The 15701-nt window shown below is 31.6% G+C and overlaps 1 protein-coding gene across 1 annotated transcript; it reads right to left on the minus strand.

Annotated features, from left to right (window-relative positions):
- Positions 1-11692: 11692 nt before the first annotated feature.
- LOC131001006 (V-type proton ATPase 16 kDa proteolipid subunit) lies at positions 11693-14454 on the minus strand. Its single transcript, XM_057927167.1, has 3 exons — positions 14125-14454; positions 13201-13486; positions 11693-12188 (listed from the first exon to the last, which is right to left on the minus strand). Exons 1-3 carry the CDS (start codon positions 14201-14203, stop codon positions 12056-12058), a joined length of 498 nt encoding a protein of 165 aa, XP_057783150.1. The 5' UTR covers positions 14204-14454; the 3' UTR covers positions 11693-12055.
- Between the last annotated feature and the right edge of the window lie 1247 nt (positions 14455-15701).

Below are 15701 nucleotides of genomic sequence, written 5' to 3' on the forward strand. Positions count from 1 at the left end.
AGATTAGAGAAGAGTCTTATTTAGATTCTTCAATTGAAGAGTGATTAGTTGGGATTCTACTTAAAATTCTCGATTCCAAACTTCGTGTCAAATATGGATTTTTTGCAAAGTTTGTTTATTTACATGCAATTTTCCCTAATAAATTAGTTAGTGAGATCTCCCATTATTTGTATTTTTGGACTTTGTCTCGACTTATTGGGTTTAGTTGGTCAAATACACAGTAAAAAGAGAGACTTTCATTCATGTGCGACCTCCCGTACTATGCACACGATCATAACATCCGCTATTTTTATTTATAATTATAAATTTTATTCATCACTATTAATTTTATTTAAAATAACTAGCACTTTTATTTAGAATAATTATCACTTTTATTTATAATACTCCCTCCGTCCATGATTCAGTGCCCTGTTTGGCCTTTAAAAAGTGTCCACAATTGAATGCCCTGTTTTGCTTTTTGTACCCTTTTACCCTCCCTCTTTATTTAAAATGGCTACTCTTTGCCATTCATTACCCCACCCCTTTTTTAAAAACAGTTAATTAAAGCTTGATTAACACCTAATTATATTACTCTCTCCCTATTTTAAGTATTCTACCCTATCATTTATTCTCTCCATTCTTTGGAACCCAAGGCCGTGGTTGCTGCCGGAATTCGTAGCGGCGCCGTGGTTGTTGCCGAAATCCGTAGCGGCGCGCCTCCCTCTCTCTGGATCGAAGTCGATTGTGCCTGAAACTAAAACTGGGGCTTACGATTTGTGTGCAGTGCCGTGGTTGCTCCCTCTCACCGGATCAGAGTCGTCGCCACCGGAATTCGAAGCGGCGCACTCTGAATCGGAGCAGATTTTGCCTCCTTACGAAAGCGGACCATGGTTGCTACCGGAAACTGAGCCGGCGCCCCTCTCTCTCTCTGAATCGTCGGAATACGATTCCGATGGCTTCCATCTCTCTGAACAAATCAGAAGAGAGAAGTAAAAGGCCAAGCGAATTGCAGCCTTCCGAGAATCTTTCAAACGCGATCGGGAAGAGGCACAACGAATCGCCGAGATCAGAGAGTCTTTGCTGCCGTATGTTTGTTTGCTGCCGAATGTGTGTTTGTCGTATTGGTGTTGTCTTTGGTGGGGATTTGCTGTCGAATGTCTGTTTGTGGTGCCAATTGAAATAAGGCAACAAATGTATCTCAATTAAAAAAATGGGGAAAAATAAATGGCAGAAAAATTTAGCCAAAAAAATGAAATTTAAGGCAAAATAGGGCCAAAAAAATGAAATTTAATAAACTGAAAATTTTAAATTAAAAAAATAAACCCAAATGGTGCTAAAAATAAATTCATAAATTAAAAACACTTTTTTAACACAAAATTAGTAAAAGTCATCTAATCTCTTAATCACTACCCTTATAATTTATCCACATCACCTTTTTCAGCTTTTCTTAGACTCCGTGCACACACCCAAATGGGGCACTGAATCATGGACGGAGGGAGTAATTAATATTTTTCTCTAAATGTATTATACAATGATGGAGAACTTATATAAATTTAGATATTTTTCTACGAGGATGTGTTTTCTTTGGTTGATAAATTTATCATAAAAAAAATTATGGATAAATATTTCAATAAATCTATGCAGCCACATTGTGGCCACCCATAATTTAGTTTAATAGAGAAAATTTCAATTTTTTAATTTATATTTTAAAATAAAAATAGGATTTAATTATTTTATTGTATTCTCTACATTATAGTTATTTTTTTGTAATTTTTTTTGCAACTTTTATTTTTAATTTATTTTTTAATAAAAATAAAAGTTACAAAAAAATTATAAAAAAAATAACTACAATGTAGAGAATACAATAAAATAATTAAATCTTATTTTTATTTTAAAAAATAAGTTAAATAAATTAATTTTTTTTCTATTTAAGTGAATTGTGGGTGGCTACAATGTGGCTATTTAGCATTACTCTAAATATTTATTTTTTTACTATCTTCCTTTCTTTTTCCTCATTTTTCATAAAAGAGAATTTCATCCTTTCTTATTCCTTTTTTTTCATTTTAAAAGGGACAATGTTATCACATTAAAAATAGAAAGATAATATTATTTCTTTTCAGATTGAAGAAAATGAATGAGAAACGATGAAATTATTTCTTAAAAAAAATGAAAGGAATTTTTTACATCAGAAAGTAGCTACGGAGCATTACATCCAAAATGATGAAAAGCTTACACAAGTTTCTATCTAATAAACATAGAGAACGATTGTTTACATCAGAAGTAGCTGCTGAGCATTACATCCAAAAAATAAAATATAGAAAAGATATATGTGTGGAGAATATACACATGTTACACATGCACTGCTACGCGAATATGTGTTTCTACATTTCTTTGACAAGGGTGCATATATTGTTTTTTTTTGTAAATTTATTCTAAGAAAAAGATGAATAAATAAAATTTTATTCTTAAATTTTTTTTCTTTTTTCTATATTTTTTATAAAATAGAATTTAATCCTTACTTAATTTTCATTTTCACTACAAAAGAGATATAATGTAATTATTTTTATATAAATTATTTTTTTTAATTGATTTAACTTGATGTAATATAGTTCACATTTTATTAATTGGACTATATTCGTCAATTAAATATTAATTTTTTGTTATAAATTTTTGTTTGATGAAATTTTAAAAAAGATTGATGTAAAATTGAAGATTTTAGAAAAATCAAAAGAAAAAATATATAAGCTTGATGGAGGATATAATAGAGGGATTGATATGTCATATTTGTTGTTAACTGTATATAGACAATATTTATTAATTTTGTACATATTTTTTACATAGGCAGATAAGAATTAATTAAGACCTCGTCTGTCATCTAAGAATCATCTCATCATAATTCTGTAAGACCATATCATTATTTACAGCTTGAAAGATAATGTTTGACTTTTCAACGCCAAATTTTTAAACATCATCTCGTCTGGACCTTGAAATAATATATATAACTTTTATGCGTCAATCTTGAAATACCAGAGCTGACTTGTGAGATTATATAATATTACATAACTAACTTTTAAATATCATCTCATAAGAAGCTTGAAAAATCATGATAAAATTTTGTGTTTCATCTCATTTGGAGCTTAAAATACCATAACTAAGTTTCGAGCATAATTTCGTTTGAAGTTTGAAAGAATAAATTTGGCTTGTGAGCATAATCTTGTTTGAAGTTAGAATTACCGTAACTAAATTATGAGAATCATCTCGTCTAAAGCTTTAGAAAATTGATATAAGATTCAAATTATATCAATTTATTTAGTATTTCAATTGATGAATTTTTATAAAAATCAATATGGAATTCAAAATTTATTTTAAAAATTTGTACAAAATATCTAATTTTATGGTTAAATTAAAATAAAGAAATAATTTATCTAGTCACAATTATTTATTTTTTAAATTAAATTAAATAATTTTTGTTTAACTAAATAATTTGATCAAATTAAATTGACATGGAAATTTAAATTGTATTAATCTCAATCACTCCAATTAAATGTGAGTTTTTGGTTAAGTAAGAGTATCTTTTTATATAGATTTTATTATGATAAAATCTCATAAAAAATCAATGTGGGTGAGATGATTTAAATAAATAAAAATAAATAAATATAAAAATATTTAAGAAGTAAAATAAATAAAAATATAGTATTCCATTTTACTATTATACATGTGATTCCTTATTTTGTTAACTATAAACCAACTCTACCCCATTTGTTCTATTTTAATATTTGTGTCATGCCGCTTAAAATTTATTGGGTTACGCAAACTTCCTGCTGTCTCATCTTCGGCTCAATGATTAACTAGTACGCTCTCCCGTGCGATGCACGGGTTACGATTACAGTGAAGCATCAATATAACTAAATTAATAGCCGTCATTTAATATAATAATTTTGGCTCGTAAAAGTCCAAATCGTATATTATTAAATTGTTATATAAATAAATAAATAATTTGTACACATAAATAAATTAATATATATAATATTTTAAATTCTAATTTTAAGATATATAACTAATATTTTATTTACAAATTCATATTAAAATTAATACAAATTTCCTCCTCCTTAATTGCATTAAAAATTATTGTAGTTTAAATAATTATATTTAAAAATCATGTAAACTTTTTTAAAAGGAAAAAAATGACATATGCTTATGTTTGTCACCAATAAACGAAAATACAATGAAAATAGAGTACGATATTCAACATTATAGATAAATGAGAGCGAACAAAAATTAATTTTAATATTTTAATCGATCATAACTTAATAATCTCAAATTTAACATCCATTTGCATTATTTTTATAATAGAAATTAATGATTTTTTAAAAAGAATTATAAAAAAGATATAAAATTTGAAGGGAAAGTTTATGAGTAGAGAGAAAAATTGAAGGTTAACAAACTCCTCTTTTATACTCCCTCCGTCCCAATGAAAGCGGTGCGTATTCCTTTTTAAGTCGTCCCAACGAAAGTGGTGCATTTTCTTTTTTGGTAATAATTTTACACTACAAACAATGTGGCCCCACACACCTTTACACATTTTTACACTACAATCTTATTCTCTTTAAATCCCGTGGCGAAAAGAAGAGCACCGCTTTCGTTGGGACGGAGGGAGTATTATATATAGATTATTTCAATAATGGTGTTATTGATGAGTTGTAAGTTTATATGTGCCAAGTAATTTGAATAAATATGACAATATTTATCTTTATATGCATTTAAATTTTAATTTGTGTTGCTTTACAAACAAATATATTTTTTTTATCAATCGATTAGTGGAAAAACATGGGTTGAACATGATATAATTGTCATTCATTTTTAAATAATATACATGATCTTTTTAAATTTAAATAGATGTGCCACTATAAAATTAAGCAGTTCAATTTATTTTTTATTTTTAAATAGTATCAATACTGATTCTCCAATTAATATTTTTTCAATGAGCCATTTTGATGCTTAATATATAGTAAATGTAAATCTAATTTAATATTTAATTAAAAATAGTAATAGTAGATATGTTAATACAAATAAATATAAAAAACAATACAAACATAATTAAAGATTTAATAAATTTAAACCATATCTGAAATATAATTTTTAAGATGATATAATTTATTATTCAACTATAAATTTATATTAAATTAATTTAAATTCTACTTTAAAAACAATACTTTTAAATTGAAGAGCTTTGAAATGAGCTAATATGATTTTTAAAAAAATACTAACGTTACTTCAATATTAAAGAAAAAAGAGTGGAGAGTGGAGAGTGGAGAGAGGAAAGAGGAGAGAGGAGAGAGGAATAAATTAATTTTATGATTTCAAACTATTATAACTTTTTTATGTCAATTTTTTTAAATATAATTTTTACATCAAATTAAAGATATTGTCATGATCTTTAATTTAACATCCATATTGAATATTTTTCACGAATCAAATTTGATGATTTCTAGAAAATAATCAAAAGGAAAAAGAGAAGTGAGATAAAATTTGGTAAAAATCATATAATGAAGATGGTGAGAGAACGTGTAAGATGAGAGAGAGTTAGGAGAGAGAGGTAGGAGAGAGAAAGTGTGATAAAATGAGTGATAAAAGGAGAGAGAAAATCTGGCGGTAAAAAGTTACCGTTAAAAACTGATGTTTCATATATATATAGATTCATAGAATTATATACTCTTCCATGTGCATTTCGACTCGATTAACTTGGTATTAAATTTAGGAAAAATATTAATAGCCGGTAGCTGTCTTTGCTTAATTGCTTCAAATGGCAAAACCTTAGTATTTATATTTTGGTGGTAAATAAAATCCATTAAAAATCAGTAAAATCTTATATACTTCGTCCATCTCACTTTAATAATGTTACTTGTTTTTTACACGCAGATTAAAAAAATTATTTTTTAGGAGAGAAGTGGTGTGCTCCACACTAATTAAGTACACCCTCCGTCCATGAAAAAGAGTCCCATTTGGGGTTCGGCACGGGTTTTAAGAAAGTTGTTAAAGTAGGTGTAAGTGGAGAGAGAAGTAAATTTATAGGGGTAGTGCTAATATGACTTTTAAAACTTCTTAGTCCTCAATTAACTTTTGATGGCAATAGTTTAACTTTAATTAAAAATTTAAATTAATTATTGAAATTAATTCATTTTAAATCAAATTTCCTTACTTATTTGGAACTTAATTCGAGTTCCTCACTAATTAAGAATTCAATTTAAATCAAATTTCCTTATTACTGAAATCGGAGCAAATTGTGGTTTCCAGTTGAATTCATTTCCTCACTGTGCAATAATTTAATTCAAAGGAAAGCAAAACTTCTCAAGCTAATTAATTCCAAAGTGTTGCCAAAAAGAGAATGCAAACTTTACTCAATCTTACATTCAAACTTTGCAAATACACACAAACAGAGACGATGTAAAGAAAAAATTCCAAATCAAAGGCCATATCTGCTAATGTTCTTCTCCTTCAACACTGAGACAAGAACCTATTTTTCCTAAACCCAGTTTCACCAGATTCGCATTTGGAGTTCAATGGTTCAAAAAAACAAAAGACTAATAGCCAAGATTGGATTTTTATGCAGTGGTTTCACAGAAAAAAGGAAGATGAACCGCACCAAAAAAAAACTTTAAAAATATAGAGAAAGCTATTCATAATAAATTCAGGTGAGTTCATCAAATGGAGGCAACTCGCTTATCATTCTCTCGAAATCCAAACAAAATTCCGGGCGACAAAACCGGAGGTTTGTGAGAAGCTCCAGCGGCGGGCTAAAATGTCGAAGGCGTCAGAGGCTTTCCGGCACCACAACGTCCGGCGTGAAATCCCACGAAGGAATCGATTTTGTCAGCGTCATTTTTCGGCACCATCGTGTCCGGCTCCTAGGTCCACGAAGGAATTGAATGAGATTCAGCGTGGGTCGTCAGATGGATGTGGGGATGAACTCCGATTTGGGGTTTCAGAGGATGTTGTTCAAAAGTGTTTGGCAAACTAGGATTTTGCCAAAAGAATGGAAGAAATTGGGGATGGGTCGTTCGAAATGAGGGAAGAAATTGGAGTTATGCATAGAATTAATTAAGTAATAAGATTAGGATTTAATTAAAGAATTAGGTATGATGTTTATCATTTATTGTGGTGGGCCCATGAATGGCAAATAAAGTAAATATGAAAGTCAAAGGAGGGTAAAATTGTATAAAAAGTGAAATAGGACTCTTTTTCGTGGACAAAAAAAAGAGGGCAAATAGGACTCTTTTTCGTGGACGGAGGGAGTACATTTTTTTACTCTAAATAAAAAATGAATCTATTAAAGTGGACAAAGGGCTACGGTATAAACACTTTTTAACATATAAACTATAAACTAATTAAAATATATGAATTTTATGTAGAACACCTATGAATTTTCTGTGTAAATGTCTTAATTGTGAAAAATAATTTTTTCTCTATCTATAGGATTTGAACTCAGGACCATGAATTCATCTAACAAGGTGATGAATCAACCATAGATCTTGATGATCTAAGGACTGAAAATGGTTCATATTTTATACTCCCTCCGTCCGCGATATCGTTTCCACATTGTGGACGGCGCGGGTTTTAAGAAAAGTGGTGGATAATAGTGGAAATGTAGTGAGTGGAGTTTGGGTCCCACAATTGTTGTGAGTGGAAGATTGTGGACCCTACTTCTATAAATGGAAGTGGAAACGATATCGCGGACGGACCGAAATGGCAAATGTGGAAACGATATTGCGGACGGAGGGAGTACTTTAAAAAAAATGTATTTTTATTTTAGCCATCCGTCTACTTTATATATATATAAAAACCCCTCTTAAGATGAAAACTAGGAACCAATTTAAAACCATTGATTTAAATAGAATAGAGGGCTGAGATTAAACTACAGATGCACAATTTCGATTGCATAGATGCACAGTTTCAATTGCATAGATGCACAATTTCGATTTGATTGAGTATTTTGCATTGTTGGTTTCAATTGCATAAATTGCATATTTTTTAATTGCACAGTAAAATATAATACATGCACAGTTTCTTTTGTTGACTAAATCCTAACCATTAGATCTAATATTTAAAATGTCAAGATTAGGTTCATAGTTCTCATTTTTACAGAGGTTTTTATTAGAACCTCTTCCTATATATATATATATATATATATATATATATATATATATATATATATATGGGAGGGCTAAAATAAGAACATTTCTTAAGATATAAAATAAGAATCATTATTAGCCCTTAGATCATCAAGATCTACGGTTGATTCATCATCCTGTTGAATGAATTCATGGCTCTGAGTTCAAATCCCAAAGGTAGCAAAAAAATTATTTTTCACAATTCATAACTTTATACAACGAATTCATACATGTTCTACATAAAATTCATACATTGAAAATTGTTCTTATTTATTATTTTAAGAGGTGTTCTCACGGTAGCTCTTCCCTATAAAATAGGAACCAACTAAAATGTATGAATTTTATGTAGAACACATATGGATTCGCTGTATAAATGTATGAATTGTGAAAATTAAATTTTTTGCTACATATGGATTCAAACTCAAGACCATGAATTCATTCAATAAGGTGATGAATCAACCGTAGATCTTGATGATTTAAGGGCAGAAAATTATTCCTATTTTATATTTTAAGAGGTGTTATTATTTTAGCCTACTCCTAAATATATATACATATGTTGAATAGCTTAACTTAATTAAATATTCTTTTGAGGTAAGTTGGCGGAACATGATCAAATTCAAGACAGTACAGAACAGGTTCTGAACTGTAAAACCTAAGTAAATTTGATCAATTATATTGATCTTAACACCTAAGTTCCATTTCTTGATTTCATGTCTTCCGTTATAAACTATTAGAAGCATCTGATCATGAGGGTGTTTGACTAAGCTTATTTTAAAGAGTTTATAAACTTATAAGCTTTTGAAGCTTATAAGATGTTTCAAGAGCTTATAAGATATAGTTTTTTAAGAGCTTATAAGTTGTCAAAGTGTTTGGGTAATTGAGCTTATAAGCTAGAGAGAGAATTTTTAGTTAGTGAGAGGAAATTTTTGTTAGAGAAAGAAAATTGAAGAAAAATAAAATTAGAATGATATATGATGAAAATAAAAAATCACAATTAAGTTATTTTTGTAAAATAAGTCCGATTCTAATTGGTCACTAAATAATTTAGTTTTTATACTTCAAGCAAACAAAATGTGGAATTTGATCGACAAAAGCATCAAACTTTGGGAAACATGGTGTTATTTATGAGTTATAGTGCAATGCAAAGAATCAGTTTCTGTTGCAGAATTCCCTATTGAGCCAATGTTGTTACATTTTAGGTACTCATGAGTTATTGATGTGAGTAAACAAGTTTTAGGCAGCATAATATTGACAAGTAATATAAAAAAAATTAAAGAAATGACGCCAGATTAGTTGAGTATTCTTCAATCACTTAATCAATCGCCGCATCGCCACAGTGATTGAAAACAACATAAATTATAAAGTTGTGAATGAATTATGGTTCCTTCTTTCCACTTACAGATTTTCCCTCTGAAATATTACCACCCAAGCTCGTCATCAATTTTTTAAAAGTCAAATTTCATATTCTTCGGTAATCAACTATATGAAGCTCCAAGGAACTTTTAGTTGTATTGTTCACAATCGTTAATATACAAACTTATCGAGCAACAAACCGCCTAGATTCTACTCTTTTCTCCTCAGGCTGTGTTTATTTTGATGGATAACAAAAATTCATGCCTTTAAATGTTTCATCCTTTTCCAATATTTGACACAAAAGAGATGCTCACTATTTTTTCTTCCTTATTTTCACTTCAAGGATGGATAATATTCTCACGCCAAAAATGGAGGGATAATATTATCCATCTTTGAAGTGAAAATAAGGAAAGAAAAATGGTGAGCATCATTTTTGTGTCAAATATTGGAAAATGAAGGAGACATTTATGTTATCCATCCTTTTCCATGGATAAATTTATCCATCAAAATAAACGCAGCCTAATAAATTCGTTAGAATCTTGCGTAAGGGTACAAAACTTAGCAACTATATTAGTTTATTTTAGGGTTAATTGCATCAAAATACCTGACCTTTTCCCAAAATTTGATTTTTTGACAAACTTTTTAATTGTAGCAAAAATTTTTACGTTTCAATTTATTGCAATGTCCGTCCCTCGTATATTTCCGGCCAAATCCATTCATTTCCGACCAATTTATTTTAGCTACGTTTTAATTTATTGCAATGGATTTGAGACGACAATGTTTCATTACCCGGCACGACATGCCACTTAAGCTTTACGGAGGTCCACCTCAGCATGGATTTGGCCGGAAATATACGCGGGACGAACATTGCAAAAAATTGAAACGTAGCTAAAAATTTTGCTACAATTAAAAAGTTTGTCAAAAAACCAAATTTTGGAAAAAAAGGTCAGATATTTTGATGCAATTAACCCTTTATTTTATAAAAGTTAGACAAGCAACTTGCAAAATTGAACGACAACGAAGCGCAACTCAATTGGTAACACATTTTCCCTTCAACTAATAGGTCGAGAGTTCAAGTCACCAAGTGGAGAAATAGAGAACCATTATTGATCCTTGAAAGAAAGAAAAAAAAAACTATCTAACTTGAGCTCAGTTACGTTGTAAAGCCTAAATCTTAATAAAATATAAAGGGTAATGAGTGACAGCAACAAATGAAAGGCAAAGGCAAAGAGCGCTTCTAACCAGAGGGAGTGACGAGTGAAGGAAGAAATTAATAAATTCGACAAAATTGAGCTTATATCAACAAGCTGCAGTTTTCTTTCTGAAGAATAACTAGGATGTTTCCAAAGTAGCATAAGGATAAAAACAAACCAAGCCGTTCGCGAACTATTCGGAGCTCGGCTCGAAAAAAAATTGTTCGAGTTCAATTAGAGAAGCTCGATAAATAAACAAACTAAGCTTGAGCTTAGTAGTATTCAACTCATTAGCTCGTGAACATGTTCGTCAAGTGATTCAACTTGAAAAATATAAATTATTAGTAGATACAATTTATATTTATCCACTAAAATTAATAATAATTGTATTAAATCTCTAATTAATTTTATTTGTCATAAGAAAATAATTAATATATTTATTATTTTAAATAAAATAATTTATTTTTAAAATAAAATAATCAATATTTTGAATATAAATATAAATTTAGAAAGTACGTATAGGCTCGATTAAGCTCGTGAGCCTCAAAGTATTCGGTAAGTAAAGTTCGGGATTTGATTCGATACTAATCAAACCAAACTTGAGAACATCACTATTCGGTTCGGCTCGATTCGATTACACCGCTATCCGCAGATATAAGCATTATCCTACAACGTTTCTAAAAAAAAGGCATTATCCTACAAAGTCAACCGTTAAAAATAATATAGCCATTATTTTAGAAAGTCAACCCTCACATACTTTTTAAGACATCCACCTCAATTAGAGCTCACGAATTCCTAATTGAAATTTATTATTATCGTTTAAGATTTATTCATCTTTCATTAGGACAGATACAACATGCATCTAAATGCACCTGACTACGATATCGCATGCTACTTTCCAGGAGTCCAACAATTGAAATAACATAATTTCAGCATTTCGTAGTAAAGAGGCTAATAATGACTGAATATTCTCTAGCATGAAAGAAAAAATCAAACGAAGACAACGTGAAGTGATATTTTATTAGAAATCTAATAAGAGTAACATCAACTTCAGGAAAACCTTACGACGCCAAATATGATTGATTTCCATGTCCATGACTTATAAACTGTTATCACAACTCCAAGGTACACAAAATCAATCAAATCCAATACAGACAGCTCTACAAGCTTTTATTCTGCAGAAAACGAATAATTGTATACAAATAGCATCAAGAAACAAAAAAGATCCAGCATCATCAACCGTGATAATTAATGGTAGTACAACAAGGTTCACTCAAACCTGCCACAATTGAAATTTCTCCAGACTCTGATTTCCAGGAGTACTATATACTCTGAAGTGCAATTAAATTAATGGCGTGCTTCCTAGTCGGCTCTAGACTGGCCAGCCCGCGAAGACAAAATAATTCCAACGATAAGACCATAGAGCGCCAAAGCTTCAGCGAAAATGAGAATAAGGATCATTCCCACAAATAACTTGGGTTGTTGTGCATTGGCCCTGCAAATAAAATTGCATGCTTACTATGAGAAAGACAGAAGAAGAAACTACTAGTATAATCCAAGTGTCCAATACCAAGCCAACATAAGTAAATTATATCTACTAAGATATTGATAGGAAGACAATTACACGGTATGTAATTTCTATATGCAATAGGCTTTGTTTCCTTCAGGTCTTTAGACTAAGGAGGTGTTTGCCTGAGCTTATAAGTTTCTTAAAACAGCTTATAAGTTAATTAGGAGCTTATAAGCTCATTCAAAGTGTTTAGCAAAATAAGCTTCTTAAAAACTTATAAGCTTTAAAAATAAGAGCTTATAAGCTACTCAAAAAATAAGTTCATCTATCTGAACTTATGTATTCATAATCTTATATGCAACAATCATTTTACAAATATTATTCAACTACAATTTGTAATTTTCATCATATACTCTTTTAATTTCATCTCGTCGATTTTCTCTCTCTAACAAAGATTTTCTCTCTCTAGCTTACAAGCTCAATTATCCAAACACTTTCGCAACTTATAAGCTCTTGAGAAACTACATCTTATAAGCTCACCCTCCAAATAGAGACATTTGATTCCATAGCATAAAAATTTATTAATTTACATATCATTTGTTCCTTACACAACTCAGCATTCATGCGGCACATAATCAGGAATGCCTTCCATACTAGTATGACATAACATAAATCAGGTCAAAAGTTGACAAACACGACGAGCTATGGAGTGGAATTACATTATGTTAGATTCAAACTGGAAAATTCTTAGATAATTAATTTGCTGAAAATGAGTAACTATTAACTAAGAATTGCAGAAGTAAAAAAGTTACAAACAAATAGAACATTAATTTGAATATAACCATTTTTTTGCTCATATTCAAAAAAAGAAGTAGAAACAGTTAAATCAATTGAACCTGGCATGCTAATCCAACAACAAAGGTAATCGACTACAACTTTATCCACCAAAACAAAGAATCATAATCACTACGACCAAGAGGTTTTAAGATTTCCATACCTAACACCAGCATCTCCAACAATGCCGATAGCCATTCCAGCAGCAAGCCCAGCTAGGCCACAGGCAAGACCAGAAGAAAGATGGGCATAACCATCAAAAAGGTAATAGGACTTGGCTTTAGGGTTAATACCAGTGCTGATAATGACAGCAATAATCAAACCGTATATACCCAAAACACCAGCCATAACCACTGGCACAATCGATTTCATTACCAGCTCCGGCCTCATCACTCCCATTGATGCCACACCTACACCACTCTTAGCTGTCCCATAGGCCGCACCCATACCTATAATAACAATTTCATTACCAGATCCCCAACAAATAGACTAAGAAAAAATCAACACAATACTACCATACAAAAATATAGTATGAATACAGGACATTCCACAACACAATCTAATGCACGGAAACAAGATTTCATAAGAGGATATGAAATTCAGTCAAGGAAGAACCAAGGAGCAATATTGTATGGGAAGTTAAAAAGTTGAGCTGAATTCGAACAAAATACATTTTAGAAAACGAAAGCTAGACAATTACTCAGCCAAAAGAAAGAAAAAAACAAAGATGAATTCCAACCAACAGTGATCCAGATGGACCAGATCAGTGTGTAAAATATCTATGTGCATAAAAGCTTCGTTACTTTCTTTATTAATTCGAAGGAACTGTAACTCAGATATTGAAATATAGCTCATACAACAAGTTAGAAAAATAGAAATTAGAACGAACACAGTTAATAAGAACATGAGATCAAAGAATTTAGAGGAGGCGACTAAACAAACAGATACAACTATCAATCAATAATCTCTAGTCGCTGAAAAACAAAAACTTGCTTACAATAAATTTAAGAAAAACAAAACTCCTGGAAGTAGAAAGGTAAAATTATAGCGAAAATTGTGAAACATCAGATGAGATCGGAAAATTTACATGAGAATACGAGGGCAGCAGCGGCGCCAAGGAATCCGAAGAAGGGAGCAGTTTCATCGCCACTGAATGTCGAAGACATAATTGCAGATCCGAATTACTCCTGAAATCAAATAATCTGGGAAAACTGTATCACTAGGGTTCAGAGTTTAGATCTATCGATCTGTGTCCAAGTGTGTGTGTGATTGGTGTAGAAACAGCTAATATCGTTGAACAGAGGGAGAGATGATTTTTAAACACGTGGCTTCTTTCAACTCAAGATTCTTTTTGCCTTTTATAGGTTGGAAAGCCCATGATCTTACAGTTAATCTGACTTTTGCAGATCTTGGGCCTGGTTTAGATTATCAGATTTAAGGCCCATTTAAATAATTTAAATCCGTTAATTGTTTGTATCTAAAGGAGAAATCAATGAGGCTTGTATTGTATGTTCCTAAAATATACTCCCTCCGTCCCAATAATGAAGACACACTTCATTTGGGCACGGAGATTAAGGTAAGGTAAATTAGGGACTTAAAGTTGATGAGGAGTGATATGTGCATAGTAGGGAAATGGTGTAAACCAGAGAAGTCATCCTCGCCAGAGGAGGTGTATCTGCCAGAGAGGTCATCCTCGCCAGAGGAGTCGTGCTTACCAGAGAAGTCATCCTCGCCAGAGGAGGTGTATCTGCCAGAGAGGTCATCCTCGCCAGAGGAGTCGTGCTTACCAGAGAAGTCATCTTCGCCAGAGGAGGTGTATCTGCCAGAGAGGTCATCCTCGCCAGAGAAGACATTTTCACCAGAGGAGTCACTAAAGGCGCGGGGAGGTCTCCCGCGTAAAACTGAAATTACTATCTTACCCTTCAATGTATTAAAGGGGCTTAAGCCCAATTATCTTAGGGAATGGGCTTGAGGCCCTAAGGCTTTATTTACATGCTTATAAATAGAGACTTAGTGGTAGGTTAGAGGGGGGGATCATCTCATTTTTTACTCTTTCATCTCTTGTAAAATGTAATTCTCTCGAAGTATAGTGAAAAAACCCCAAAACACCCCGTGGACGTAGGTCTTCTCGATCGAACCACGTAAATCCGGTGTCGTTTACTGCTTTTTAGTTTAGGTGTTGGTTTCTCGTTTCACCAACTGGCGCCGTCTGTGGGAAAATCGAGCTAAGGCGTGAGATTCGTTGTTCATCGAAGGTACTGTTCATGGAGGCGTGATTACTGTTCATCGAGTACTGTTCATGGAGGTGAGATCACTGTTCATCTGTTTTTGGGTTACTGTTCATCGAGTCGGGATCCGATCCAATATGTCAAAAAAAAAAAAAATTCGAAAGGAGAAGCAGGGGGAAAAATTGGTCCCAATTTCCAGATTTTAGGGGGAGAGTTTCCGGCAGCGAGGCTCTTCACCGTTTTTGGTCATTCTCAATAACGACTAGGTTCAAAGCCAATCGAGGATCCCCACCAAATTCTTCATCTAAATCGCCTTCACAGATCCAAATCAAAGGCTTCCGCCACTTAAATGAAAACAGCATTCACGAGTACAGCCGCTGGATTCTCGACCGGAGAGCCTTCTGCTGCTTTCATTAAACATTGAGCTTCCAGATTT

Source organism: Salvia miltiorrhiza, chromosome 8, assembly GCF_028751815.1.
Source record: "Salvia miltiorrhiza cultivar Shanhuang (shh) chromosome 8, IMPLAD_Smil_shh, whole genome shotgun sequence".
Classification (NCBI taxonomy): domain Eukaryota; kingdom Viridiplantae; phylum Streptophyta; class Magnoliopsida; order Lamiales; family Lamiaceae; genus Salvia; species Salvia miltiorrhiza.

Excerpts from the sequence above, each read along its gene's own strand:
- LOC131001006 (XM_057927167.1), bottom strand. The coding sequence starts at position 14,203 with ATGTCTTCGACATTCAGTGGCGATGAAACTGCTCCCTTCTTCGGATTC. Across the intron at positions 13,487-14,124 it reads TGCTGCCCTCGTATTCTCAT|GTATGGGTGCGGCCTATGGG; the intron begins GTAAATTTTCCG and ends TTGTTATTATAG. Across the intron at positions 12,189-13,200 it reads GTTGGAGATGCTGGTGTTAG|GGCCAATGCACAACAACCCA; the intron begins GTATGGAAATCT and ends TTTTATTTGCAG.